The sequence below is a fragment of the Poeciliopsis prolifica genome, unplaced genomic scaffold (assembly GCF_027474105.1).
Source record: "Poeciliopsis prolifica strain line A6 unplaced genomic scaffold, Auburn_PproV2 SCAFFOLD014, whole genome shotgun sequence".
NCBI lineage: Eukaryota > Metazoa > Chordata > Actinopteri > Cyprinodontiformes > Poeciliidae > Poeciliopsis > Poeciliopsis prolifica.
In genome coordinates, this window is record NW_026562389.1 from 10,542,041 (window position 1) to 10,569,953 (window position 27,913).

The 27,913-nt window shown below is 40.6% G+C and overlaps 1 protein-coding gene and 1 long non-coding RNA gene across 2 annotated transcripts in view; one reads left to right on the forward strand and one right to left on the reverse strand.

Annotated features, from left to right (window-relative positions):
- adamts3 (ADAM metallopeptidase with thrombospondin type 1 motif, 3) overlaps window positions 1-15,180 on the reverse strand; it is a 130,013-nt gene extending 114,833 nt beyond the window's left edge. The window contains exons 1-3 of the mRNA XM_055039473.1: window positions 14,889-15,180; window positions 12,936-12,957; window positions 7,675-8,078 (exon numbers count right to left, since the gene is read on the reverse strand). Of these exons, the coding sequence (XP_054895448.1) occupies window positions 7,675-8,078; window positions 12,936-12,957; window positions 14,889-14,942 (480 nt within the window). The 5' untranslated portion in view covers window positions 14,943-15,180. The remainder of the gene's footprint in view (window positions 1-7,674; window positions 8,079-12,935; window positions 12,958-14,888) is intronic.
- On the forward strand, window positions 3,259-3,899 carry LOC129365923 (uncharacterized). The gene is made up of 3 exons (XR_008606567.1): window positions 3,259-3,456; window positions 3,602-3,673; window positions 3,764-3,899. It is a non-coding gene; the product is annotated as an uncharacterized LOC129365923 (long non-coding RNA).
- Window positions 15,181-27,913: the final 12,733 nt, after the last annotated feature.

Sequence of the window (27,913 nt, forward strand, 5' to 3'; positions counted from 1 at the left end):
CTGCAGACTGGCTATAATTAAGAAACAGTAAAACCCACACCTACCTTGGGCCAGAGCTGCCACTTGAGATCAAAGCCACCAGCTTTTTCATCAGAAACCCCTGATTTGGTGACTGTTTGATGTTAGCAGCGCTGCTGGGCTGCGATCTGAAGGAAGGAGCGCCGTTCACGTTCCGCGTCAAAGCAAACGTACAAATTATGTGGCAGTAATAGGAAGGTACGTTACAAATTGTTCTTCCTAAAAGTCGCCCCGAAGGCTTTAGGACAGGAAATGTGATGGAATCCAAAAATAAAGAAATATTAAATTTATCACGTCTGCTCTGCTCTGCATCCAGAACCAGAACTGCAGACGAGGGATGCACCGATTCCTCGGCCAGCCAGTTTATTGGAGCCGATTTCCTTAAGCTGATCTTACCTCTTGATCTTATTTGCCTCAGCAAAGGTGTAAAAACCAACCACTGTGTTCTTCTGCTGCGAGAGGTTTGATAACCACCAGGTCATGTCTGCACATTTACGGTTAACTATCGTCGCCCAACTCAGACATTTTCTTGCTATATTTAACGACATTTCAGACAAAAACAAATCGGAGTCGGCCTGTCAGGCTTTTCAGACATCGAGAATCAGAGATTGGCCAGAAAACTGCAATCAGTGCACTCCTAAAGAAAACTTGACAAAATTCAGCTTCTGTGCTCCACAAACTGGAACTTCAGAAAAACTGCAAAACAGCTGAAACACTGACTTCCTTTAAATCCAGGGTAAAATCCCGTTTTTAACCACAATAAATGCAACATTCACCAACATATTTGACGTGTTTTGATGATTTTGACACTCAATGTGTTGACTGCACATTGTTTTGATGAGTTTTTATTTTTGTGTTTTATGGTGGAAAGTTCTCTGAACTGCCTTACTGCTGAAACGTGCTGTCCAAAAAAAATAGATTATGAAGGCATGTCTTACAAAATATTGTTAATAGTCTAACAAGGGCATTTCCAGACATTTTCCTTATTTTGCTCCAACAGCTGATGTTCATCTCTTTGTTCTTCATGTCATTTAAATACACATATTTTAAAAGCTTAATGTTTAGACTTTCTAGTCACATAGTGTAAATTATTTTTTCCATTTGGTTCTTGGATTTCAACTGAATCTAGTCTGGATCTTGATTTCAGGTTGTAGAAAAACAAAACAGGAAGCGACGAATAAAATACTTTTAAAAACTTCTTTAAGATTTGAAAAATAATTCAGGATTGACCAATAAAGATTGCTTTGAATTATTAACTGGTTTAACTGCTAAAACATTTTCTTCAAGTGCAAAAAAAATTATATAGTTTTTCACAATTATTTTTTTTACTTGATTTCCAAATTTAACATAATAATTTGGGCATTTCTTCAATGCTAGCTTAGCCGTACAGACTCAAGGTAAAAGGTAATATAGTTTGCTTTTCTGTCCTGAGTGGGATGATCTGGGATTTTTTGACACAAGTCATATCAAAACATGCTGACATTAGCCCAGGATTTTTAGAAAACTGTCCCTCATAAAATCTTTTAACATAAATTATGTGATTTTTTTCTATTTTAGTACAGTTAGGACTGATATAATTTTTCTATTTAAATTCTGAAGTTTTTCATTCATATTCAACGTAAATTTCTGTCTTTGAGGAACATATTTAGATATATGTACCAGCTGAGGTACATATATCTATGAGAGAAATGTTCAAAAGGTCCAGTAAGCTGATGGACCATCTCTGTACGGCGCTGAGACTTTAATAACCGTTCTGATTTCATCTCCAGATCTGATGCATTTCAGTCAATATGGAGCCTTAAAATGTTTAAACAAGCACCACAAATCTGAGATTTTTTAAGATAAATCAATTACTTTAAACAAAAACAGCTTTTTCTAAACACACCTTGGTTATAATGTTTTATGCCGAAGGTTTCAAATGTTTTATCCACATTCAACATTTCACTTGAACTGCAGAAAGCTCCGAGTTTGAAAACGTTAACATCCTCAAAGTTAGTTTAAAGCAAATCAAATTCAGACTCTTTTTGTTTCCTCTTCAGAAAGAAAATCTTGCTGTAAGTGCTTTGCTGCACAGCTGCATGTTGAAGGTCAGCAGGTTGATGTCAAAAACGACTGTCGACGTTTTGAAAAGATGCAGACTATTATTTTATGGTAATCATGAAGCCGGGGATCCATAAACAGCTCAAGGTCAGCTGTGCTCTGTGCAGCCGTGGGCGACGTGGAGCTTCATGGCACAAAGCAATACATTAAACCAAACATCAGGTACTAAAACACAGTTTGAATGAAACTTCATATTCCTGCAAAATTCTCAAAAACTGACTTTATGACAAACTGACATTTATGTTGCTTATTGCAAAATATTTTCATCTTTTTAATGTTTTCTAAACAATATCTTCTACTCAAGATCTCAGCGTTTTGTTTTAGTCATCAACCTTTTCTATAGCGAATCAATGATGAGGTCGTTGAAGAGCTGCTGCCATTGATCAGGACGTTTTAAAATAATGATAGGTCTCATAAATCACAGGATGATACATGATTATCTGATGATATTCATGGATTTTTCAGGTTTGGTATAAATTACTGACTATTTTTATCTCAATTTTTAACTATTGTTACAGTTCTAATCTTAACCAGCTACAGGATTGCAGATGTCAATTAACTAAAAGATATAAATGATATTAAATGTAACTTTTTACATTTTCTTGAGTAACTTTCAGGAGTATTTTTGTTACGCTGCACTTTTTACTCTTACTGAGTGATTTTATTATGAAGTATTTCTGGATTTTTTACCCACTGAAAGAAAAACAAACATGTTTTAACCAAAAATTCACCAGACAGACAAAAACCTGCAGTTTTAGGTTAAGTTTCATATTTTAAAAACATCTGATTTGGAAATCTTTTCTTTGGCCTGATTTTGTTATGTTTGTTACTTTTATGAATTGTTGTCATTAACATTTTCACATGACTTTATACTTTGGTGCATCTGATAATGTAATTTCTAACTATTAAATGACTGATAATTTTATCATTAATGACAGACTTAAAAATGAACAGAACATTTTACAACCTGGCCAGGAAATCCATGGTTTTCTTTCATTTTAATTGTACTTTGTTAGTTAAACTAATTACATTCATACTCCTGGACTGATGATTTGCGTTGGAGAGAAAATATTTATGACTTTGTGAAATGTCAAAGAAAGCAGCGTTTTCTTTTTCTGAGGCGCCGTTTTGGTGTAACCCACATAAAGTGGGGATAGCCTTTTGGGAAATAGAGATTGGGTAGGCGGGGTAGTCTGCCTGGCCAATGGGAAGTTTGATTCCCATGAATGTTTAGACCAATCAGAGAGCGGAATGCCACAGAGGCTCCACCTTCTTTCCCGTGTTGGCAGCGTTGATTGTGAGCGGGAGATCCGACCCTGATCAGACAGCTGAGCCAGAGTGAGAGTCTTTTGGTTTCTCTCTAATATCATTTATTGACTTTGAAGGAATTTTTTTTTGTAAATAGTTATTGTTTAAATCCAACTTATAAGTTAGAAAGAGTGATAAGTTTCAGAAAACTGAACTTCAGTTTTTCTGCTGTTAGAACCACTAAGATCAGTTGGAACTGTTGCACTTTCTGGCAGTTGATTGGCAGTTGTTTTCAGTTCAACTGAAGGTAAAGCCTATATAAATAATGTATTTTTATTTTACTTAATTCATTTTCTTTAAGTTAAAACTTAAAAAATATGCATTTTACACTGTCTAGTGCCCTCCGTGTCTGGAATGAGAGTCCCTGTCTAGTTGTTTTGAACGTGCCGCACTGAGATCGGTGAGCATATTTTGTACCTTTCATTTGGTTTTTGTTCTTTTATCTTGTTGTCAAATAATGATCTTTATTTGACCTACTTAGTTATTAAAACAGGAACCTTTGCTGAGTTTGTGTAAAATGTAATGTTTTATTATTCTTGGAAAAGGATTTTTCAAACAGTTATGAAACATAATAAGCTAGAATGGTTTAATAATAATTCTATGTTTTGCTGGTCTTGTCTGTTGACAGATCAGGTTTTTTTTTTTTTTGTGTTTTTGTTTTTTGCTTTTTCTTCTCTTCTCCTGGATTGTTCCTGGAGTGGATTCCTCTACTGACTTTGATGGCGAGCCTTCCCACCTGGACTTAGAAAGATCTGGATTTCCTCCCATGTTGAGTGAGACCTGAACCAGGATTTAATTTGATTCATTTGTCATCTAAAAGAGATTAGAGCGCAAACTACCAGGGTGCACCCAATAGATTTAAATTTGATATTTAGCACTTGGCCAAGTATTGTTGTTTTATTTCATGTATTTTATTGTGTGTAATTTTATTTTCTTAATAAAAAAATATTATTATTTTTATTATATAATTTACATAATATTATTATTATGTGAATCATAAACTCACAAGTGTCTTGTCCACTTGTGAGTTTATGATTCATGTTACTAAAGCTAATTGTTTTTTAAATTCACTCAACTGTGTATGTGTGTCATTTAAACACCCATCGTGCTCCGACAGCCGAACCTATTGGCCCATCTACCTAAAACATATTAATATTAATAATAATATTGTACCCTTCTCAACTGTGTTACATTAACAACTAGCTTCACCTGCGTTCTGCCAGGCGGCCATGACGGCGTCACGTTGGCAGGAAGTCAGGTGCGGATCACCTGTTCATCCTCAGAACGAAGCGAGTGAAGCCTGCACAGCAGCGTCTCTCTAAAGGCACGCTACTGTGCGTTTAGAGACGTCTCTTATGAACGCTCTGTTCCCAAACAGGAACAGGAAGCTTTGGAAGAATCCGTCAAACATCCTCCGTTCAGAGAGCAAAGATCCAGACATTTTAGAAATGTATTTTGTTCCCCTGTTGATTTGAAGCCTGAGTTAATTGTGCATCATGTCGTTGAGAGCAAATAGCAACACGATCCGTCTCTGCTGTTTGACTCATGAACAGTCAGAAAACAGAACCGAGGCGCTGCTCACCCAATACTCTGACCATATCAATATATGAGACAATAAACACGTGATCGATATCAATCGTTGATACAATATTCAATTCAGAACTGCACGGCATTCTGGGAGATGTAGGCAGAGTAAAGACATTAGCTGCTCAACCCCGACAAGCTAAGCTAGCTTGGTGGCCTGAAGGAACACACTCACTCCTCGGTTACCTAGCAACAACCTGCTGAGTCACCTCGGTTACCTAGCAACAACCTGCCGAGTCACCTCGGTTACCTAGCAACAACCTGCCGAGTCACCTCGGTTACCTAGCAACAACCTGCTGAGTCACCTCGGTTACCTAGCAACAACCTGCTGAGTCACCTGCAACAGTGTTAGTTTCGGCCATCGTCTCTCACAGCTGCTTGAAAATAAAAAACTGCGGCGTAAAAACTGTGGAAGAAACAGGAAACTTAACATCAGCGGCTTGGCAGCATTTAAAACAATAATCAGAAATGATCGGTGCTGACCAATAGAAAACGTGTTTTAGACACAGATAATCAGAATATTTTATGCCTCAACAATTTTTTTTTATGTGATGGAAAATCTGCCCGTTGGTTTGATCTTGTGTTTTTGCAGGGGGTTAAAGTCAAAAGTGGAAATGATTGAGTTTGTTTTAATTGATTATTCCGATCGATATTGCGACAGGCCTGATCACTCGGTCGACCGTGAAATCCTCCGTGCCTTTGTCTTCAGTCGCATCGATTGCTGCAGCAGCGTCTTCGCAGGTCTGTCCAACAAATCGATCAATCAGCTGCAGCTGATCCAGAAGCTGCTGCTGCAGTTCTGACTGAAACCAGGAAGATGGAAAACATGGCGCCGGTTTTAAAGTCGCTCCACTGGTTCTGGTTCTGCTCTGCATCCCCAGAACCAGAACCAAACGAGGAGAAGCAGCTTTCATGCAACAGATTAATGTTTGAAGTGTCTGAAGAAGTGACGCAATAATTACAGATGAGTCACATTTCCTGCACAGCAACAGCAGCAGCAGATCAAATCTGACAGTAAACAGCTACTGACAGATTTATTGCTGCTAAAGGTGGAGCAATAAAACACACCCATAAATCAGGCAGATTATACAAGTCATTGTGCAAACTTTGCTAATCACTTAGAGATTAATACTAAGGTGTGGAAGATCCACATTTTCTCAAAGAAGCACCAAAGTAAGTTGCATTTCAATCTCTAAGTTGGGCAAAGACGCCACACTGAAGAATGTCACAAAATGCTTTTTAATGAAAACTCTGGTGTTTCCGTCACTAAATACGTTCCAGCGGAAAGCAAACCCATCAATAAACGATTCCTGCTAACGAGTAAACGCAGCTCCTGGTTCTGGTTTGGTGTTTTCAGAAACATGCATCTCCTGCTGCTGCAGCACAAAACAGAAGCAGGAGTTACAGAAATGTAGCAATTATTTATCACAACAGGCAACATAAACAGCAGCGACTTGTCTGGAGTCAGAACACTGACTGGGCAGAAAACCTCCCAGAACGGACGTGGAAATGAACTGGAAACAAGTTCATCTGCAAGGAAATCATGGAAATAATTACTTAATAATTCATTCCTATTAATAGATTGGTAAATTAAAGCATGCATTTCAAAATAAAAGCAGAACAGCATGACCCATCCACAGAGATAGTGCTGCTAGGGCAACGTTCACCTTCACCTCTGCAGCATCATCTTCTCTAAACGCATCACCAGAAACAACCAACTTCACAGAAACACAAAGTAAATCGATGGAAACGTCTTTGGAAGTCTGGTTGGACTGTTTGAACAGATTCTCTGATTTCACTCTTTATAGGTTCATGTTTGAGTAAAATTAATGTCATTCTTCTACTCTATGATCTACTGACAACATGTCTCCCAAATTCCAAGCAAAAATTTTGTATTTGCAAAAAATGAGAAATGGTCAAAGTGATGAAAAGATGCGGAGCTCGAATAATGCAAAGAAAACAAGTTTATATTCATTCAGACTCAACAGTAGTAATGTTTTAACTCAGGAAGAGTTCAGGAATCAACATTTGGTGGAATAACAGGAGGTTTTCAATGCGATTCGGTGCAGAAGCTTTTTCATATTTCCCAGCGTTTTTATATTTTCATGTTTTGTTTCCAGGTTTCCTGCTGGCTGCTTGAGGAAATCTAAAGAGATTTAGATTTGTTTGAAACACATAAGTGGCTTAACTTGACATTAACTTCTCCATCAACCCCTAAACCATTAAAATGCAGACGCTGTAACTTTTAAAGCTGGGAACTCGACTGATTCTGTTCCTAAATATGGAGATGTTGGAGTGCTTCACTCCACTCCAAGAGGTTCTGGCTGGAGTTGTTCCCAGATTCCCATTCAGATGTTTTACGAGGGCTGATAGGAAGGAGACGTTTGTCAGGCGCAATAGGAACTTGTGTTTTATGCTGGGCAGGTCTGGAGGAAACCTGTGTTTGTGAGCAGTCACCCGTTAAACTCCTGCCCGTCACAGGGTGTCTCCAGAAACAATGTGCCATAAAAACGCCGAGTGCTGACGTAAAGAAAGGCTGAGCTCAAGAGTTACAGACATCCACAATCCCTAACCGCACTTGATAAGGTCATGGAGCTTTGTGGGGAAAAGAAAGGCTTTCAGGAGACGGAGAAGCGAAGGGCTTTACAGCCGAGAGGGACTCACCAGTCCATCGCAGTTGTTAATGGCAACCGTGGCTCCGGGGACGTCGGTGATGTCACCGATGAAGGTGCAGTCCGTCTTCAGCAGCTCACGCTGGAGAATCCTCTCTGTGGCGTCGGTCCGGTTGGCGCCCGCTGTGGCGTTCCTGAACCCCTGAACCTCGTCGTGCCACTCCACCATCGCCCCCGGCGCCACCAGCCGGTCGTTGGGCCGCAGGCGCAGGTGGAACTCCTTCCCGAAAGCCGTGATGTTGAAGAAGAGTCTCTGCTCGGACTCGGAGGGAAACGCGTCCCTCCTCACGCGCTGCTTGTGCGTGGCGGACAGCAGGTGGGACAGGAAGTGGCCGTGGGAGTCGGTGCTGAAGGGCGTCACCAGGCCGTAGTCCTTCAGCCGGCTCTGCAGCTGGTCTGGCACAACAAACAGAACAGGTTCTTCAAAAAGTGTCAGCAGAACTTCACAACAGGCAGCTACTTCCTGTTTCAACAAGAAAGATCGGCAATCTGCAATCGACTAGAAAACTGCAATCGGTGCATCCATCGTTTCAAGTCAAAGTAATGATCTCAAGTAGAAAGAATCCCGATATTTAAAAGCAGACATGATCAAAAACCGAAAAAAATCCTGGCTTATTCACTGATCCTGTAGGATTTTATGTGAAATAAAACTGTGAACTAATCTTTAAAACAAAACCAAAACAGAAGTTGGTAGGACAGATGGGAGAACCCTTTACGTTGTTTTCAAAGTTACACTGCAAAAACACAAAATCTTAAAGTATTTTGGTCAAATTTCTAGTGCAAATATCTCAGTACACTAGAAATAAGGTAAAACTAACTTATAAGCAACTTTTCAGAGAAATATACAAGCTTATTTTAAGTCAATAATACATTAGTATTTATAAGAAGTTCTAGTTCCAAAACATTTTCCTCATGTTATAAATAAAATATCAGTACAAACACTTTTTCACAAATATTAAGGAATTATTTAATTAAAACAACTTCCCCATTTCCTGCTGAAAAGTTACTTGTACATTAGTAAATATGAAAAAAGACAAAACTAATACACTTGTTTTCTTAGTAAATACAACCAAACCAAACATGCTAAGCTAGCGCTGGTGGGAAGAACCTAAAATCTGACATTTCATTATGTAAAGAAAGCAGTGAAGCTCAGCGTCTTCTTCAGAGGTTAAGGATCTTCATACAGTGTCCCCACAGGCAAGGAGGGGAACAAGTTGTTCAACGGTAAAATCTAATAATTATCTTGACAAAAAACCCTGAAGCAGGTGTCACAAAGACAAAAACCCAATTACATTTCTGAGCCGCAGGACATAGATTGCAGATCACAGAGTGCAAAATGGAAGAAAAATTATAAATTTGACACACTTGGCATAAAATACTTGCACCTTTTTTACAGCTGTGACACCATAATAATACACATTGTGAGCACCTTTAATTCCATACGCAGCGCCGGCTTCCTTCATTATAAACACGTCTGACAGGCAGCAGAAGCAAACCACAGATATGTCTGGGGGTTTGAATATCCGGGACAGAACATCCTTTTAACGGAACATTTACAAAGTTCACCCTTAAATCATGTCGGCGTTGGTCTCTGTTAACGTCAGCAAAGAACTGCTTGAGATTTCCACCTGAAATCTCCAGCAACATCTGCAGGACTGATGTAATGCTCAGCATCATGACATGCATTTCCCAACAGAGTGCTTTAACGCTAAAGCTTCTGTGACGAATCTTTGAAAGATGAAATATTCTTGGTGCCAGAGGTCTGGAGGTGCAGCCAAGAACTAAATTCACTTCTGTGTGCTGAAATGTCACGCTTGTGTAAACCCCTGCAGGATTTGAACAACCGTTTCTCCCACCTGGAAGAAGAAAAGGAACCATTTCTGTGCATTTGAGTTTTCCACATAAAGAATCAAAGAGAACACATTTTGATTCTGGGCAAGTTATTTATGAAAATAGTCTAAACTTACAGTGAACAGAAAATAACTTTTATAATGTCTGATGCAAATTTATTGATCAGCCGAGTTACAGTAGTAGATCCGACAGTACCATGCAAAAAACCCAAAGGCTCCTCTAAAGGTTTATTTAGTATGTTAAATATTAAAGTTTATAAACAGCATAATGTGAAAAACAGACTAAATAAACACAAGTGCATCTTAATAAATTAAACATTAATTAGTTCACTGATCCAATTTAAAAAGTAGACCTTGTTATCTAGACTCATTAAAAGCCAAGGCAATATATATACTGATTTTATTTCTGGAAATTTGCGTGATTACCACTTAACGGCTAGTGAATAACAAATATTTAATTTCTGAGAAAATTATAATATAATGTTACTTTAAGCCAATTTAAAATATGGAGAAATGTTTTGCTACCATAAGGAAGGCAGCATTCAGTCAATAACACTCCGTCTGCAGACGGCGGCCGATGAAGAAGCTGCAGCTAGGTATGTGTGGAAAGTTTAGTGGAAGGAAAAGTACAGCAGAATAGGCAGCTGAAAGCCTGTTCTGTGTGTGATACATCTGTTAATGTTTCAACATATAAACTAAGTTTATAATTTAATTTATCAATGCCATTTTGTTTGCGAGTTTGTCAGGTGGATTTTATATGTAGCACCTGGAAAAGGGGCCAGACTTTAATAGTTCAGTAAATAATGGTTCTTCAAACACACACAGCTGTTATTTACTCAAGATCATACACATTTTTATTAGCATCTTTAGTGTAAACACACACACACTGAAAGCTAATGTAACCAGGTGGCCTAATAAGAATATTTTGTCTGTTCAGAGTCCACACACACAGGAAGCAAACATGCAGAAAGACCCCAGGCTGGGATTTAAACTCACAACCTTCTCCCTGAATGTCTCCCCAATGAATTCACTTAATTAAAGAACTATAATCCACACATAAACCTGACTTTGAACTGAAACAGTCGGGCTTAGTGCAGCATTGACATGCTAACCCCTTAGCTGTAATGCTAGGTAGGCCATGTGCTTATTTTTTCCACCATGTGAAAGAAAAGGGCCCTAAACACACGAGTCAAGCAGCCAGCAGCATCTGGGTCTCAGACCAGCAGGATTGATGGTGTGCAGCAGCCAGGCCAGTCCCTCTCCACCTCGGCCCAGTAGGAAACCAGTGGGTTGACGTCAAACATGCCGCTGCTCAGGCAGAACCAGGAAATGCAGAGGAACCGATCGGCCTGGGCTGCGCCTGCCCGCCGGGCCAGAAGTGGGTCGACTCCGTCAAACAGAAATGTTATGGCTTCACTGGAAATCGCTCAGTAAAATCACTAAATATGAGGCTTTTTATACCATCAGTATAAAATCTGATAATCTCTTAATATTTAATATGTACAGAAAAGATTAACGGCCATTAAAAGAAAAAAAAAGAAACGTGACTTTTTTCCTCAAAAATCTCAAATTCACCCTTCAGAGATTCACAGTTTGGAGGAAAAACTGTCAGAATTAAACATTTAAATCAAGAACCACTGAAGGACTCGACATGAAAACCTCTGAAGGAGAAATTTAATAATCTATGAAACTTAAACAGCATCAGATTTTAGCTGTTTTAGGATTTCTCTTGTCTTTGCTAAAAAACACAAGCTATTTTTCCTGCTAGAGTTTTTGGTCTGGGGGCATTTACCCAGAATGCCCTGCACTGTAGTCCACTTCCTGCTTTTGGAGCGATCTCCAGTCCAGCTACGTTCACATACGCATCCAAACCGAATCAGAGTTCACTTCAACCGAACCGAGACCGAGGTTTGTAGAGGGACCGGAGTTTTTCCGCACATCCCCAAACAAACCGGACTTTCTAACAAACCAGAGTTTGATTCAAGCGGACCAAACAGGACCAGTGTGAATGCAGTCTAAAGTGTTTTCAGTCTGAAACCAACAAAAAGGTTCACCTTGAAGCAAGGCAGTGACTCTAAACATGCAGCCAGAGCTACAGCAGGACAGTTCAGACCAGGTTTACGATCCTGTCTAGACATTAACTCAGTTGAAATTTTCTGGCAAGAATAAAATTTTGCTGCTTACAGTTACACTCCATTTAAATCTGAGCAAAGTGGATTTATTCTGCAAAGAGGCAAAGACATATTCCAGAGAGCTTGCTGCTAAAGTCAGTTTGACAAAGTGCTGACTCAGGGCGTCTGAGTGCAGACGCTCGCCATGCTGTGCAGGTTTTTATTTTAACAGAAGAAAAATGCGAAATTATGTAAAACTTTTTGTTGGCCTGACACAAAGTCCCATAAAATGCATTTCTGGTTCTGAACGTGAAACTGTTTGGACGTTCAGTATGTAAAGTATGAATACTTTAGCAAGGTGTTGTAAAAATACTGCAAAAACACAAAATCTTAGCAAATATTTTGGTCTCTTTTCTTCTGCAAATATCTTAGTTTTGTCTGATTTAAAGTTTTCTAACTTCCAAGTAACTCTGCAGCAAGAAATGGAAGCTAGTTTCAAGTCAATAATTTCTTAATGTTTGTGAAATTGTATTTGTTCCGTTGGGCGATTATTTCATTTATAACATGAGGAAAGTGGATTAACATGGTTGCCAGTGTGAATGCACCCTACGTGAAGTCCTATTGGCAAATAAAGGCATAATCTGCAGTGGTACATGTTGCTGTTCTTGGCAAAGATTTCAGTCGGTTCCAGCATGAAGGGGGGCAGAAAAAAGGTGAAAAGTTAAGCAGAAACCACATGAGGCGAGCGCGGCGGCTGCTTTACAAGGCCGATAATGGCCACAGAGAGCCAACAGTGGCAGCCACAAACGCTGCACCACAGCCCAGCGCTGCCCCGCTGCGCGGCGGCCCAGACGTGTTCAGAGATAACTGCGGACGTAAACGGATCCTACGTGGACTCAGCTGCAGCTCAATGGTTCCTTAACCTCACAATGGAGAACAGATGTGCAGGATTTAGAGGTGGAATTCTCTTTCCTTTATAACAAAGCCCTTTAAGCAGTTGCTGTATAAGTGTGTGTGAGTCGGGGGAGTCAGGAGTGTGTGTGTGGTGTGTGTGTGTGTGTGTGTGTGTGTGTGTGTGTGTGTGTGTGTGTGTGTGTGTGTGTGTGTGTGTGTGTGTGTGTGTGAGGGGAGGGGACGGGAGTGCGTTACAGAACTGCTCAACAGAAAAAACTCTCCTCCCACTTTGATCAGTGTGCAGTTCTCCTCCTGAACTTGTCAGCAGTTTGGAAGAGAAAACCTGGAACTGGAGTTTGGATTGAATTCATAACATGGAGGGAAGAAGCAGGTCTTACCTTCACGGTTTGCTTCACCAGCCTGCAGGGGAAAGAAGAACAGACTTCAGAAATGTGAAGAAGCATAAAGCGTTAAATGTTCATTAGAATTTAGAGTTTCTTATATTTTTATATTTCATCACCATCACATTACCTGAAAATGGTCTCAAAACACCAATATTATCGTTTATTGCGATAATTTCTGGAACAATTTGTTGGCCAGCAAAGCCAGGTCATGTCTGCGCTGCTGCCAAATTCAGCAAATCAGAATCAGCAAGGCCGGTTTTAAACAAGTAATCGGCCAGAAAACTGCAATCGGTGTACAAAAATTATTTTTTAAATTATGCTCAGAGCGATGCGCGCTCTAAAACAGAAAATACTACCATATATGGGTGACGATGCAGCATCAAACCTGCCGTTTCCTGCAGCTGCAGATGGTAAACTGACCCATTTCTGGACTAAATAAATAGGTTTGTAAGAAGAATATTTCTGATGGACGTGGAAAGTGAGGAGTTGTGCTAAAAAGATCATCTTTCCAGGAAGCTGAGGGGAGATCCGATGGTTTCTGCTCACCAAAACAAAAACTTTCTACCCTACAGTTATTAAACAATTAGATTTTAAAGAACACACAATGACCTGAGAATGAGGACATGTTACAGTTTCTACATTCACTTCAGCCAGACCAGTTTCTGTAAGAATCAGTTTTATTGATTTTACTTAAATGTTTCCTCAGTCTAATTAGCTTCAGCTGCATCTCCTTTTTTCCTTTTTGTATTTATGCGTCAATATTTGAATTTCCCTCCACTATTAAGTAGCATTAGCTTGAAATGATTTTGTTTCGCTGAACTGATTGTGAAGAAAAGTGAGGTTTCCACAACGACCACATGGTAGCATAAGGCATCACAGAAACTCTTCTGTTTGGAGAAACGGCAGCACTGATGCAAACCTGCCAACATGTCAGCATCAATGCTGGACGGAAATGAGATCCATCGGAAATCAGACAGAAATCCCACCTGTTTATTAGCATATGCATTGCTCAATAAAAACATGGAGGAAGAAATTATTGCTGAATGTTTGAACTTGTAAAACCAGATTGATTCAGCGATTGTTGCATTTCTTCTGCAACTTTTAGCTGCTTTGCTTTCACTTTTTTACATGATTCTCAACTTTAGTTAACTAGAGTTACTCATAAGCAGCTATGGTAAATATCTGTTGCATGCGTTTTGGTTTATTGCGATTAGAAAGCAGGTTGTAAGTTTTATATTTTCAGTCTTTTTTATTGCATATCCATTTTTGTAAGTTTTCCAGAAACTGCAGATGTGATTCTGCTATAATCTGGAACCACACATCAAACGGTCACATCTATGTCTGAGTTTATATTTTAAATAAAGTTCATGATCAATGTAGAAAACACAAACATAAGCAAGCTTTTAAACCCGACTCTCCCAACACATCACAGTTTCTGTTAGACAATCCGGGCCGGATTTATGAGGATGTGGGCTGGAGCCAATAAATTTTTCAAATACTTGAATATTGTTTGTATTCATAAAAAAAAATGCAGCTCGTGTGATTTTATGAGTTTTACATTAGGTACAAAACAAAAAAGATTTAACGCCCCTAAAAGTTGACGCCCTGGGCTAACGCCCTAAAAGCCCTTCCTGGCATTTCCCAACATGTCAGGTGGGCTTTCGCTTCTCTGTGGGGCTGCAGCCACTGAGCAGGTCGCAAAGTTCACTCTGCCTCGGGCAGGCCCGGTTCGCTGGCGCTGAGTCCTCAAACAGAAACATGTTTGTAAGTTGCAGCTCGTGTGTGTGACAGGCTGAACCCACGCGTGGCGCAGTGTCAACACGCAGCGCACAGAGGAAGCAGTGTGCGTGCTGGGAAACTTGTGAAAGCTGCTGCCCCACTTTCTTCTGCATCCAGTTGACAATAAAGCGAAATAAATGACTGAATTGTCGCGGTGCAGACACTTACCTTGTCAGCTGCAGCCAAAACAAATCCAACAAGCAGGAGAGCGAGTGATAACATGACGAGAGGAGCTGGAGCTCAACCTGAGGCTCAAATTAAAAGAAAGTCTCAGCGCAACGAGAGGAGGCTCATTCAGAGGAGAAGCTCTGATCATTAAGGGGGAAGCAGCTGCAGTTTGATGGACGCGCGTTGCGTCACTTTGTCAGAGTTTCTGTTTCTTCACTGAGTTTCCAGAAAGTTTGGGCGAAGTTCGCCGGACAGCCTAGAGCTGCAGAATGAGGCAGCCTGCAGCTCGGTTCCCCGGGATAATAAGCCTTCAGACCAGCCCTGCGTGACGTGACTATGCCCTCTCACCGAGCCCCAACACCAGGGACCGAGGAGGAGGAGGAGGAAAAGGAGGAGGAAGAGCTGCAGCACCGTCACCATGTCTCTGACTGAGCAAACTGCAAACTTTACTGCAAACTTTCCATCATCTGGTTCTAAAAGTGAAACTTAAAATCCTAGTCTGATTTTACTTTTCCAGTCTTGTTTTGAGTGGGGATGTGTGGAGCAGCTCTCGGTGGTCAGTATCTCACCTGGAGCATTGAGGAGAAATGGCACGAGACATTTTCAACCTTTAAAATTGCGCAAATTGACATTTTAAACAATGATAATAATAATAATAAAACATTCACACAGTGACTGTTTTAAATCTTAAAATTTTAAAAATGTTTAAATTAACATTGTCACAACTGCTGCCCATCAGAGTCAAATTGTTGGCATTTATGAACTTCTGTTTTTGTTATTTTTATTTACTTGTCTATCATAATGTGTGCTGCCTGTGAAATAAGTCTTGATCTCAATTAGTTTTTTATCTGATTAAATAAATGTTCAATAAAAGTCATCTTTAAAAATATTTGTATTTTGAGGTTCTTTGAGATGTTTGCATTTATTGTAATAGAAAGAAAATTGACCCCAAATAATAATAAAACAAAAAGCTATATGGTTTGGATCTAAAATGATTTACAGAACTTCTTACTGGAAAATGTTTCAGTTTAATAATTGAGTAACTAATTGATAAACTATCAATTATTTAATGCTCTCCTTTACTGCAATCAAACTCAGTAAATGTCAGATTTTAAGATTGCATGAAAGTAGTGACATTCCTCACTGTCTCCATATTACTGTGCAGAGAAATCAACTGCATGAACCAGTTGGAAACAGTTTTATTGTCTTTTAAAGTTTGCTTTATTACTAAAAGTCTTTTTGATTGTATTTTGGTCCTGGTTCAAAATGACCAGAAAAGTTTCATCAGCAGCTTTTAGACTTTATGCTAGAAAATAACAGATGTGCATGGAAGCATTACGTCCAATAAACCAAAATCAAGCAGTCATCACATTGTATGTATGTCTGTGTGAAATTACTATTTAGAACACATGTGTCAAACTTGAGGCCCGCGGGCCAAATCCGGTCCCTCACAGCATTTTATGTGGCCTTCTGGTCTCCAAATGTCAATCAGTCCTGCAGAAATTCATCCAAAATCAACAAATTCCTGCATTTTTAATGTATGATTGTGAGTTTATTGCAAATTTTCCTTTAAAAAATGGTCACAAACCCTGGGTTTAAGCAACTGCTAACTCCCTCCTCTAGGTGGCGGTGTTTCATACTTTTATGATGCTGCTGCCTCAAACTAACTTTATGTCAGATTCCAGTCTGGTCGATGCGGTGAGTGACAAAAAATCATATTGGACATCTTACAAAAGAGTGTGACGGTATATTAAAGCCATTGCAATTACAAAAACAAGGGTAAAAAGTTTCTGTACTGAAGATGACAAAGGTCAAACTTTCCAACAATTTTACAGAAAACAATACAACCTTCCTAGAATAACTCAGAAATTTTAAGAACTTTGACATTTCTGCATTTCAAAAATTTTACATTTTTAGGCTTTTGAAACTCAGAAATTATGCAGAAAAATGCATGAAAATTTCAGAGATTAATCTCAAAATTTTGCTTTTTTTGCAAACAACTTTTTGACTTTTCGCACTCAGAAAAAATTCAAGATTTTCTCCTAAAATCTCTAAGATTAATTCAAAATTTCAGAGTTTTTCTAGCAGAAATGTTCACATTTATTTTACTATCAACAATGGCCCAAAGGTGTATTGAGTTAGGCATAAATATTGCAAGATTTCTTGACAAAATCAGTTATTTTGATTGCAAAAAAGCACAAAAAACAACAATGAAATTCTGATTAAACTTATTAATGTAAAAAGATTCAAAATTCTTTGATTTGAAGAGGCATTTATTGAATACAGACAGATATTGATGAACAGTTTTAATGGTTTCTGTGAAAATGAGTCTGCCATCCAGGAGGTGGCACCAAACCCAGACAGTTTGTGCCGCCGGTGCAGAGCTTGCTCAGGGATGGCAGCAGCTTTCAAGGTTTGAATCCTGGTTTGGTGTGAAGATCAGCAGGAAGAAGAATCTTCTCTGCAACAGAAACATCAACAACAGGCGGAGATGGACAGCAGAGAATTCTGGGAAAGTCATTTTCTTCCAGGAAGTTCCGTCAGAACGTCTGGGACGTCTGGAAAACGGAGGAACTGGGATTTGACTCCGGAGTCGTTTCTGATGGGAACTTTAGTGACGATGGAAAGTTTGAAAAGTGGAAACAAAATGACCAGAAAATCGAAACATTGAGCCAGACACGGCACAGGTCTTAATCCTACCAATAACCTGTCAATCATTAGAAGGAATAAACTTCCAGAAAAGTGAAAAACAGTCGGAACGCCGAGTTCCTTTACATCTGGACTGAAACCCACCTGCCTGGAGTTTCTTCTGAACTGTAAGAAATGAAATGTTAAATGTTTTCTCCATTGTTTTCTATGACTGACTTTATGTTGTGAAGCTCTTTGAACTGGCAAAATATAAACTTGATTGATTGATTGATTGATTGATTGATTGATTGATTGATTGATTGATTGATTGATTGATTGATTGATTGATTGATTGATTGATTGATTGATTGATTGGTTGATTGATTGATTGATTGATTGATAAAAGAGGAGCAGACGGAATGAAGATGAGAAACTGCAGGTATTGTTGCAAATCTGCTTGGTTTTGCCTACAAGCTGATTTCTAACTGAAAATTATTGATTGATTCGCTTGTTAAGAAAAACTTGTGAGGAATATGAAATATTTATTATTGAACTCCAGAAACATCTGAGAAATAGATCTGACAACACTGAAGCATTTCTGCCAGAGTGTTGATCAAAACCATGTTTATTAATTCAGATCTATCAGGGATTCTCTGATTATGGGCACAAAAGTGAACTGATTACCAAATAGCTTTTTATTTCCATTCAAGTAAAAATGTTTCTTTGTGATCTGCTGCTTTCCAGGAGAAACCAGAGAGGTTTTGGCGTTAAGTGGGAATTTCTTGTGGCCCGTTTATGGATCTACGCTCATTAAAACTTCCTGTCAGTTCTGACTCTTCCAGGCCAGACGGTCATTTCCACAACAGAGCCTTTTCCTTTTTATGGCTGCGCGCCACAGAAAATCACGACTCTTCAGTTTTAGTTTTTCACTTCTGCGCTCCAATTTGCTGGAGAGACATTTTAACAGAAGCAAACTCCCATTACAAAACCCACAGACTCCATAAAATGCAGAATAATAGGAGTTTGTAATTCCTTGTACATTGTTTTTAACGCCAGTCCTGGGCGTTCTAATGAAATGACTTTTAAAGGCAGTTAGAGCTAATGGCAGCTGATTTATCTAAGTTATAGGAGCATAAAATCAACTGAGCACAAATGCATTCCAGACCCTTCTGATTTTTATTTGTAAAAACACAAAAACTATACATCATTGTTTTATTCCACCTTCCTAAGTGATATTTTATGTTCAATCTCATTTAGATAGTTTTAAAATAGACTGAATTTAGTGCCTGTAATAGTAATAATGGATTATATTCCACTTGTGGTGAACAGTGGAATATGTTGGCTGTTATGCTGAGAGCTCATTTATATCAGGGGTGTCCAAAATGCGGGTCGGGGGCCTTTTATGGCTCCTGGACTGATTTTTTGGTTATTTGTAGCGATTTAAAAATGTGGCCCCTACATTTGCAGCATTTTTAGATGGAAATGATTTATTTGCAATGAGAGTAAAATTATTTCAACTTTATCGTCACAATATTCTGACTTTATTCTGACCTTATTTATTTATTTCTTCTTACTATAATATTCTGTTGTAGAAAAATATTCCTTTCTCACAATAAAAAGCTAAAAATGTAACTTTATTTGCTTGAATTTAATGTTAAATTGTTGAACTGCACATCCTTTTGAAATCTGCTCTTTCTTTTTAACATAACTAAAATCAAACCATTAAAGATGCAAATATGATCATTTTAATAAGTTTGTCCTGATGATCAGCTGCTGCTGTTCTCTTGTTTACATCCTTTGTTTCTCTGCAAACAAACCGGAGCAGGAAAACATCAGTCTGGCGTTTTTCCCTTTGCGGTTTGCAGAGAGAGATGGAGCCGCTGAACTCCGGCTGGTCACACATGGACGACACACGATCCTACATCACTGCTTTTATTGGGAACAGCCAAACGGCCATTAGACGTCTGAGTCAAGATGTTCTGCTTGTTTTCTCTCTTTCCAATCGCCGGTTCTTCCTCTCCGTCTGCAGTGTCATGACACCAAGTTTCCTCCTCGCCCCGATAGGAAAGTGTTCTGGATCCAGGCTGGAGTTTGACGAAGTGACCTTTGGGTGCCGGACGGCCAGCAGGTAAGGAAGCCTGATCAACAGACACATCTGTCCGCCTCACGGCGACAAATATGAGGAAGGTGAGAGGAAGAGGATTCAGGGCAGAGGAGGGTAAATGAGACGTCGTGGGAGTCTGAAGCAGCAACAGGGAGATAAAGAAGGAAATAACGACAGCTGAGACACGAGTGGCTCCTTTCTGAAGCAGTGACATCCTGTTCATGGTCGACCCGCTGCAGAGACTTCCTTCTTCTGGCCTCACAGGCCGACATCTGGTCCTCCTCACAGACGCACATCCAGACAAATAAGTTGCTGTTACAACTGGCAGAGAATCACAAGGCAAATTAAAAGCAGGCCTGGGAGGAGAAACTGGATTTCAGAGCAGATAGAAAGATAATTTTTTTTTTTTCAGGAGGTTAGAGGAAGAGCTTTTATTGCACCAGATTCTTTTGGGTTTTCTGCAGAGCCAGAACTTTGTTACTGTTCTTCAGTACATTTTCCATATAACCTACTTTGATGCAGTAGATTTAACCGTGGGCAATAAATTGTTGTATAAGATGTAATATTGTTGTTTTGAGACCGTTTTCGGGTTCTTTAATGGTGATGGCATAATACTACAAGAACACATTCTCAACGCTCAATAAACTTTAAATCCTGATTTACATTAAAAGCTGGAACTGGAAGACGTTTTAAATATCCAAAATAAAAGAACAAAACAAAATAAATATGAAATTTCTGTTAACAAAACTGTCGTTCCAACCGGAGACAAAACACCAAACTGGAGAATTTTATCATCCTGTTTTTGGTAGAAAGAGAAAAACACTAAATAATGCAAATGGAAATTATTGAGCTTGTTGTAATTTATCCTGTGATTAATTGGTTTATTGATTATTGCAACAGGGTAGCATCATCTTTAGCAGGAAGAGCAAAGCCGCATTTTCTGTCAGGTCTTCTCAGACTCAAACGGCTTTTCTGTCCTCTGCTGCTTCAGCTTCTTGTGTTTTGCAGACATTTGTTTCTTGGTGGCTCTCATGAGACACATGAAGGTCCGATCTTTGACTCTGCTAATGAAACACCTCGACTTTTTCTCCTTTTTCAGTCGTTCTACAGCAGATGTGCTGCTGCGTTTGGATCATCGTCGTGTCGATGACCCAGTTTGAACCAGGCGGCAGAAGTTTGGCCTCACATTTGGAACAACGATTCGTTCAAAGACTCCAAGGTTCCCCTGAGCTGCAAACCCAAATCATTTTGGTCTCATCTGTTCAGAACGTCTTGATGTTCATTCAGATTAAACTTTGTAAACGTATAACACACATCCGGACGCCAACGGACGTCATGAACCTCCGACCCTCAGCACAAATCCAATGAGTCGTGTTAAATCATCTGTGGACAGCTTAACAAAAGGTTTTGACATTTCTGAAAAGGACAAGTTTGAAAATGATTAATGGAAGAAGGAGACGCTGCTGGTGTGAGATGTTTGATAGAAAATAATTGGAGTTTATTTTTTAATGCGGGTTAAAGGTCACAGATGAGTGTTGTCATGGAGTCCAGAAGCTTTTTCCTGTCAGAAACAAGCCTTATGTCTCAGAGGGTTCAGTCATGAATTTTGATATTTAACATGCAAACTGAGGCCTGCAGAGTTTGAAACTCATTTTGGGGTTTTTGTAACGTCTCTAAGAAAAGTGGAGTTTGACTTTGAGGTGAAACATTGAGATGGGAATATTTCTTTATTCATATAACTTATCAGCAAAAGAACAATAAGTTAGTTAGTTATCTTACTGTGTGATAATTAAATTGGTTCAGAAACAGCCATGTTACCTTATCCAGATTGTTTTTAAATGTGTGTGTTGGTCTGAAACATTAGTCTGTCATGTTTTGGTGAAGGTCAGGACCCGATGCAGGCAGGTGGGTGAAAATAAACAACTTTACTCAAAATGAGAAATACAAAAAACTAAAAGGTTCAGTCAGGAATCCAAAAGAACTGATCAAAGCAACACCAGGAGGAACCAGGCTGGAGGCAGCAACCCTAACCCTAACCCTGACCCTCACTCCAACCCTAACCTAACCCTAACCCTGACTCTAACCCTAACCCTGACTCTAACCCTAACCCTACACCAAACAGAGAAATCTAAAGATTTGGACCAAATCAGAGTAAATGCTCCGGTTCTCTTTGGGTCGTCCTCGTTTACTTCACTGCTCCTCTGGTTCAGTTCTGTTGATCTGGACCTGCAGAATGTTTTCTATCTGCACATTTTACCTGAAAATCAGAAACGACTTAGTATAATGAGTGTTTTATGAAATTGTTATGTTTTCTTTTATCATTTAATTCCATATATAAAAGGAAAAAAAACATATTTTAGTGTCAGTTAAGTGTTGTTCATACAAAGACAAATACATTTGTGTGGCCCTGATCATTATAACCTTTAGAGTCCAAATATTAAAAGTAAATTTGTACTTTTGAGTCTGATAGAAATTTCTCGAAAGTTCCTGAAATGTTCTCTTTTCTCTCCCATGCTTTGTCCTCAGACACAAAACTCCTGAAGACAAAGAATCGTGACGTCTATTGCCAAAGTTATGCCAGACTGGTGACGCGAACCTCAGCACTGACCTTTATTTTATGACCACAACAGCGGGATGACTGGAAATCTGAAAATCCCCGTGCAAAAGCAGACATTCCAGCAACATAATCTAAAACATGGATGTGATGCAGAGAGCGGATCCACTAACTGCACCCTCAGGGACGAAACCTTTTACCCTTTTCTGTTGCTCGCATGTTAAAAAACGGCCACTACTGAGCAGAACTGTTTGGGAACAAGAGGAAGACAATTAAACCGAGGTCAAAAGGTGACACTGGAGTGTAAAAATCTACATATGAACTGAAGAGAAAAGATTAGAGAGAAAACTGCAATCAAATGGATTTTTCTGTTCAACAGATGCAAATTCAAAAGGATAGATCTGTGCACATTATCAGGGGAATGTTAGAGATTTATTTTCTTCAGAATTATTCATAGACAGCAGCTGATCAGAAAGGAAAGATGAGATTAACAAAAATCCAGTTTAGCATATTCACTGAATATATTCAGAATATGAAAAAAGAATTTAAAAAATCTTAAAAACTGAGGAAGTTTTCTTCTAAAAAGGTCAAAATGTTTGATATTGTTAATTGCATGGTCTATAATTAATTAATCACAATTTAATCAAAAACTATATATTGACGAAATAAGCAACATGTACGATGAAAAACAGACTTTGTGCGTCAGAAAAACAGACTTTGTGCGTCAGATTTATGGGTGTATCAGAAACATGCAGATATAAAGGTTCCTGTTTTAATGTAAAATTATTACATTAAAATTAAATCATTTTAACATTATTAGGAATATTAAAATTCCTAATAATGTGATATTTTTGTGTCAAACTAAAACTGCATGTCTTAAAATTATATTTAAATACAAATCAAGTGTAGGTAAGTACAATCAAATCTAGTGAAAACTTTACAAATTACAATGCAGAAAAATAAAGTCTTGCTGTTTTAAAAAGGTTTTTTGCAGGTTTGAACTGGAGAGGAGCCCGTTCTGTCGCCTTTATCCCAATATGAAGCATAAAGTAAAAGTAGAAATCTCCGTCCGCTTTCTGCTCCCCTTCAGTTTGGCGGTGAACACAGATGACATGGTGAACACAGATGACATGGTGAACACAGATGACATGGTGAACACAGGTGACACTGTGAACACAGGTAACATGGTGAACACAGGTGACATGGTGAACACAGGTGACACTGTGAACACAGGTGACATGGTGAACACAGGTGACGTGGTGAACACAGGTGACATGGTGAACACAGGTGACACTGTGAACACAGGTGACATGGTGAACACAGGTGATGCGGTGAACACAGGTGATGCGGTGAACACAGATGATGTGGTGAACACAGGTGACACGGTGAACACAGGTGACATGGTGAACACAGGTGACATGGTGAACACAGATGATGTGGTGAACACAGGTGACATGGTGAACACAGATGACATGGTGAACACAGATGACGTGGTGAACACAGGTGACACGGTGAACACAGGTGACACGGTGGACACAGGTGACATGGTGAACACAGGTGACATGGTGAACACAGGTGATTTGGTGAACACAGATGACATGGTGAACACAGGTGACATGGTGAACACAGGTGATTTGGTGAACACAGATGACGTGGTGAACACAGGTGACATGGTGAACACAGATGACATGGTGAACACAGGTGACATGGTGAACACAGGTGATGCGGTGTACACAGATGACATGGTGAACACAGATGATGTGGTGAACACAGGTGACGTGGTGAACACAGGTGACATGGTGAACACAGATGACATTGTGAACACAGATGATGTGGTGAACACAGATGATGTGGTGAACACAGGTGACATGGTGAACACAGGTGACATGGTGAACACAGGTGACATGGTGAACACAGGTGACATGGTGAACACAGGTGACATGGTGAACACAGGTGACATGGTGAACACAGGTGACATGGTGAACACAGATGATGTGGTGAACACAGATGACATGGTGAACACAGGTGACATGGTGAACACAGATGACATGGTGAACACAGGTGATGCGGTGAACACAGATGATGTGGTGAACACAGGTGACATGGTGAACACAGATGATGTGGTGAACACAGGTGACATGGTGAACACAGATGACATGGTGAACACAGATGACATGGTGAACACAGATGACGTGGTGAACAAAGGTGACATGGTAAACACAGATGACATGGTGAACACAGATGATGTGGTGAACACAGATGACATGGTGAACACAGGTGACATGGTGAACACAGGTGACATTGTGAACACAGGTGACATGGTGAACACAGGTGACGTGGTGAACACAGGTGACGTGGTGAACACAGGTGACATGGTGAACACAGGTGACGTGGTGAACACAGGTGACATGGTGAACACAGGTGACATGGTGAACACAGGTGACGTGGTGAACACAGATGACGTGGTGAACACAGATGACGTGGTGAACACAGGTGACGTGGTGAACACAGGTGACGTGGTGAACACAGATGACGTGGTGAACACAGATGACATGGTGAACACAGGTGACGTGGTGAACACAGATGATGTGGTGAACACAGTTGACATGGTGAACACAGGTGACATGGTGAACACAGTTGACATGGTGAACACAGGTGACATGGTGAACACAGGTGACACGGTGAACACAGGTGACATGGTGAACACAGATGACGTGGTGAACACAGGTGACGTGGTGAACACAGGTGACGTGGTGAACACAGATGACATGGTGAACACAGGTGACGTGGTGAACACAGATGACGTGGTGAACACAGGTGACGTGGTGAACACAGGTGACATGGTGAACACAGGTGACACTGTGAACACAGGTGACATGGTGAACACAGGTGACATGGTGAACACAGGTGACATGGTGAACACAGGTGACATGGTGAACACAGGTGACACTGTGAACACAGGTAACATGGTGAACACAGGTGACATGGTGAACACAGGTGACATGGTGAACACAGGTCACGTGGTGAACACAGGTGACATGGTGAACACAGATGACATGGTGAACACAGATGACATGGTGAACACAGATGACATGGTGAACACAGATGACATGGTGAACACAGGTGACATGGTGAACACAGGTGATGCGGTGAACACAGGTGACACTGTGAACACAGGTGACATGGTGAACACAGGTGACACTGTGAACACAGGTGACATGGTGAACACAGGTGACATGGTGAACACAGGTGACATGGTGAACACAGGTGATTTGGTGAACACAGATGACATGGTGAACACAGGTGACATGGTGAACACAGGTGATTTGGTGAACACAGATGACGTGGTGAACACAGGTGACATGGTGAACACAGATGACATGGTGAACACAGGTGACATGGTGAACACAGGTGATGCGGTGTACACAGATGACATGGTGAACACAGATGATGTGGTGAACACAGATGATGTGGTGAACACAGGTGACGTGGTGAACACAGGTGACATGGTGAACACAGATGACATTGTGAACACAGATGATGTGGTGAACACAGATGATGTGGTGAACACAGATGACATGGTGAACACAGGTGACATGGTGAACACAGATGACATGGTGAACACAGGTGACATGGTGAACACAGGTGACATGGTGAACACAGATGACATGGTGAACACAGATGATGTGGTGAACACAGATGACATGGTGAACACAGGTGACATGGTGAACACAGATGACATGGTGAACACAGGTGATGCGGTGAACACAGATGATGTGGTGAACACAGGTGACATGGTGAACACAGATGATGTGGTGAACACAGGTGACATGGTGAACACAGATGACATGGTGAACACAGATGACATGGTGAACACAGATGACGTGGTGAACACAGGTGACATGGTGAACACAGATGACATGGTGAACACAGATGATGTGGTGAACACAGATGACATGGTGAACACAGATGACATGGTGAACACAGATGATGTGGTGAACACAGGTGACATGGTGAACACAGGTGACATGGTGAACACAGGTGACGTGGTGAACACAGGTGACATGGTGAACACAGGTGACACTGTGAACACAGGTAACATGGTGAACACAGATGACGTGGTGAACACAGGTGACGTGGTGAACACAGGTGACATGGTGAACACAGGTGACACTGTGAACACAGGTGACATGGTGAACACAGGTGACGTGGTGAACACAGATGACGTGGTGAACACAGATGACGTGGTGAACACAGGTGACGTGGTGAACACAGATGACATGGTGAACACAGGTGACATGGTGAACACAGGTGACGTGGTGAACACAGATGACATGGTGAACAGAGGTGACATGGTGAACACAGGTGACGTGGTGAACACAGATGACACTGTGAACACAGGTGACATGGTGAACACAGATGACATGGTGAACACAGGTGACGTGGTGAACACTAGTGACGTGGTGAACACAGATGACATGGTGAACACAGATGACATGGTGAACACAGATGACATGGTGAACACAGGTGACATGGTGAACACAGATGACATGGTGAACACAGGTGACATGGTGAACACAGGTGACATGGTGAACACAGGTGACACTGTGAACACAGGTGACATGGTGAACACAGGTGACATAGTGAACACAGATGACACGGTGAACACAGGTGACACGGTGAACACAGATGTCATTGTGAACACAGGTGACATGGTGAACACAGGTGATGTGGTGAACACAGATGACATGGTGAACACAGATGACATGGTGAACACAGGTGACATGGTGAACACAGGTGACACGGTGAACACAGATAACATGGTGAACACAGATGACGTGGTGAACACAGGTGACATGGTGAACACAGGTGACATGGTGAACACAGATGATGTGGTGAACACAGATGACATGGTGAACACAGGTGACATGGTGAACACAGGTGACATGGTGAACACAGATGATGTGGTGAACACAGATGATGTGGTGAACACAGGTAACATGGTGAACACAGATGACGTGGTGAACACAGGTGACATGGTGAACACAGGTGACGTGGTGAACACAGGTGACATGGTGAACACAGGTGACATGGTGAACACAGGTAACATGGTGAACACAGGTGACGTGGTGAACACAGGTGACATGGTGAACACAGATGACATGGTGAACACAGGTGACGTGGTGAACACAGATGACATGGTGAACACAGATGACATGGTGAACACAGATGACGTGGTGAACACAGATGACGTGGTGAACACAGGTGACGTGGTGAACACAGATGACATGGTGAACACAGATGACATGGTGAACACAGGTGACGTGGTGAACACAGATGACGTGGTGAACACAGATGACGTGGTGAACACAGGTGACGTGGTGAACAGATGACATGGTGAACACAGGTGACATGGTGAACACAGGTGACGTGGTGAACACAGATGACATGGTGAACACAGGTGACATGGTGAACACAGGTAACATGGTGAACACAGGTGACGTGGTGAACAGATGACATGGTGAACACAGGTGACATGGTGAACACAGGTGACGTGGTGAACACAGATGACACTGTGAACACAGGTGACATGGTGAACACAGGTGACATAGTGAACACAGATGACACGGTGAACACAGGTGACACGGTGAACACAGATGTCATTGTGAACACAGGTGACATGGTGAACACAGGTGACATGGTGAACACAGGTGACATGGTGAACACAGGTGACACTGT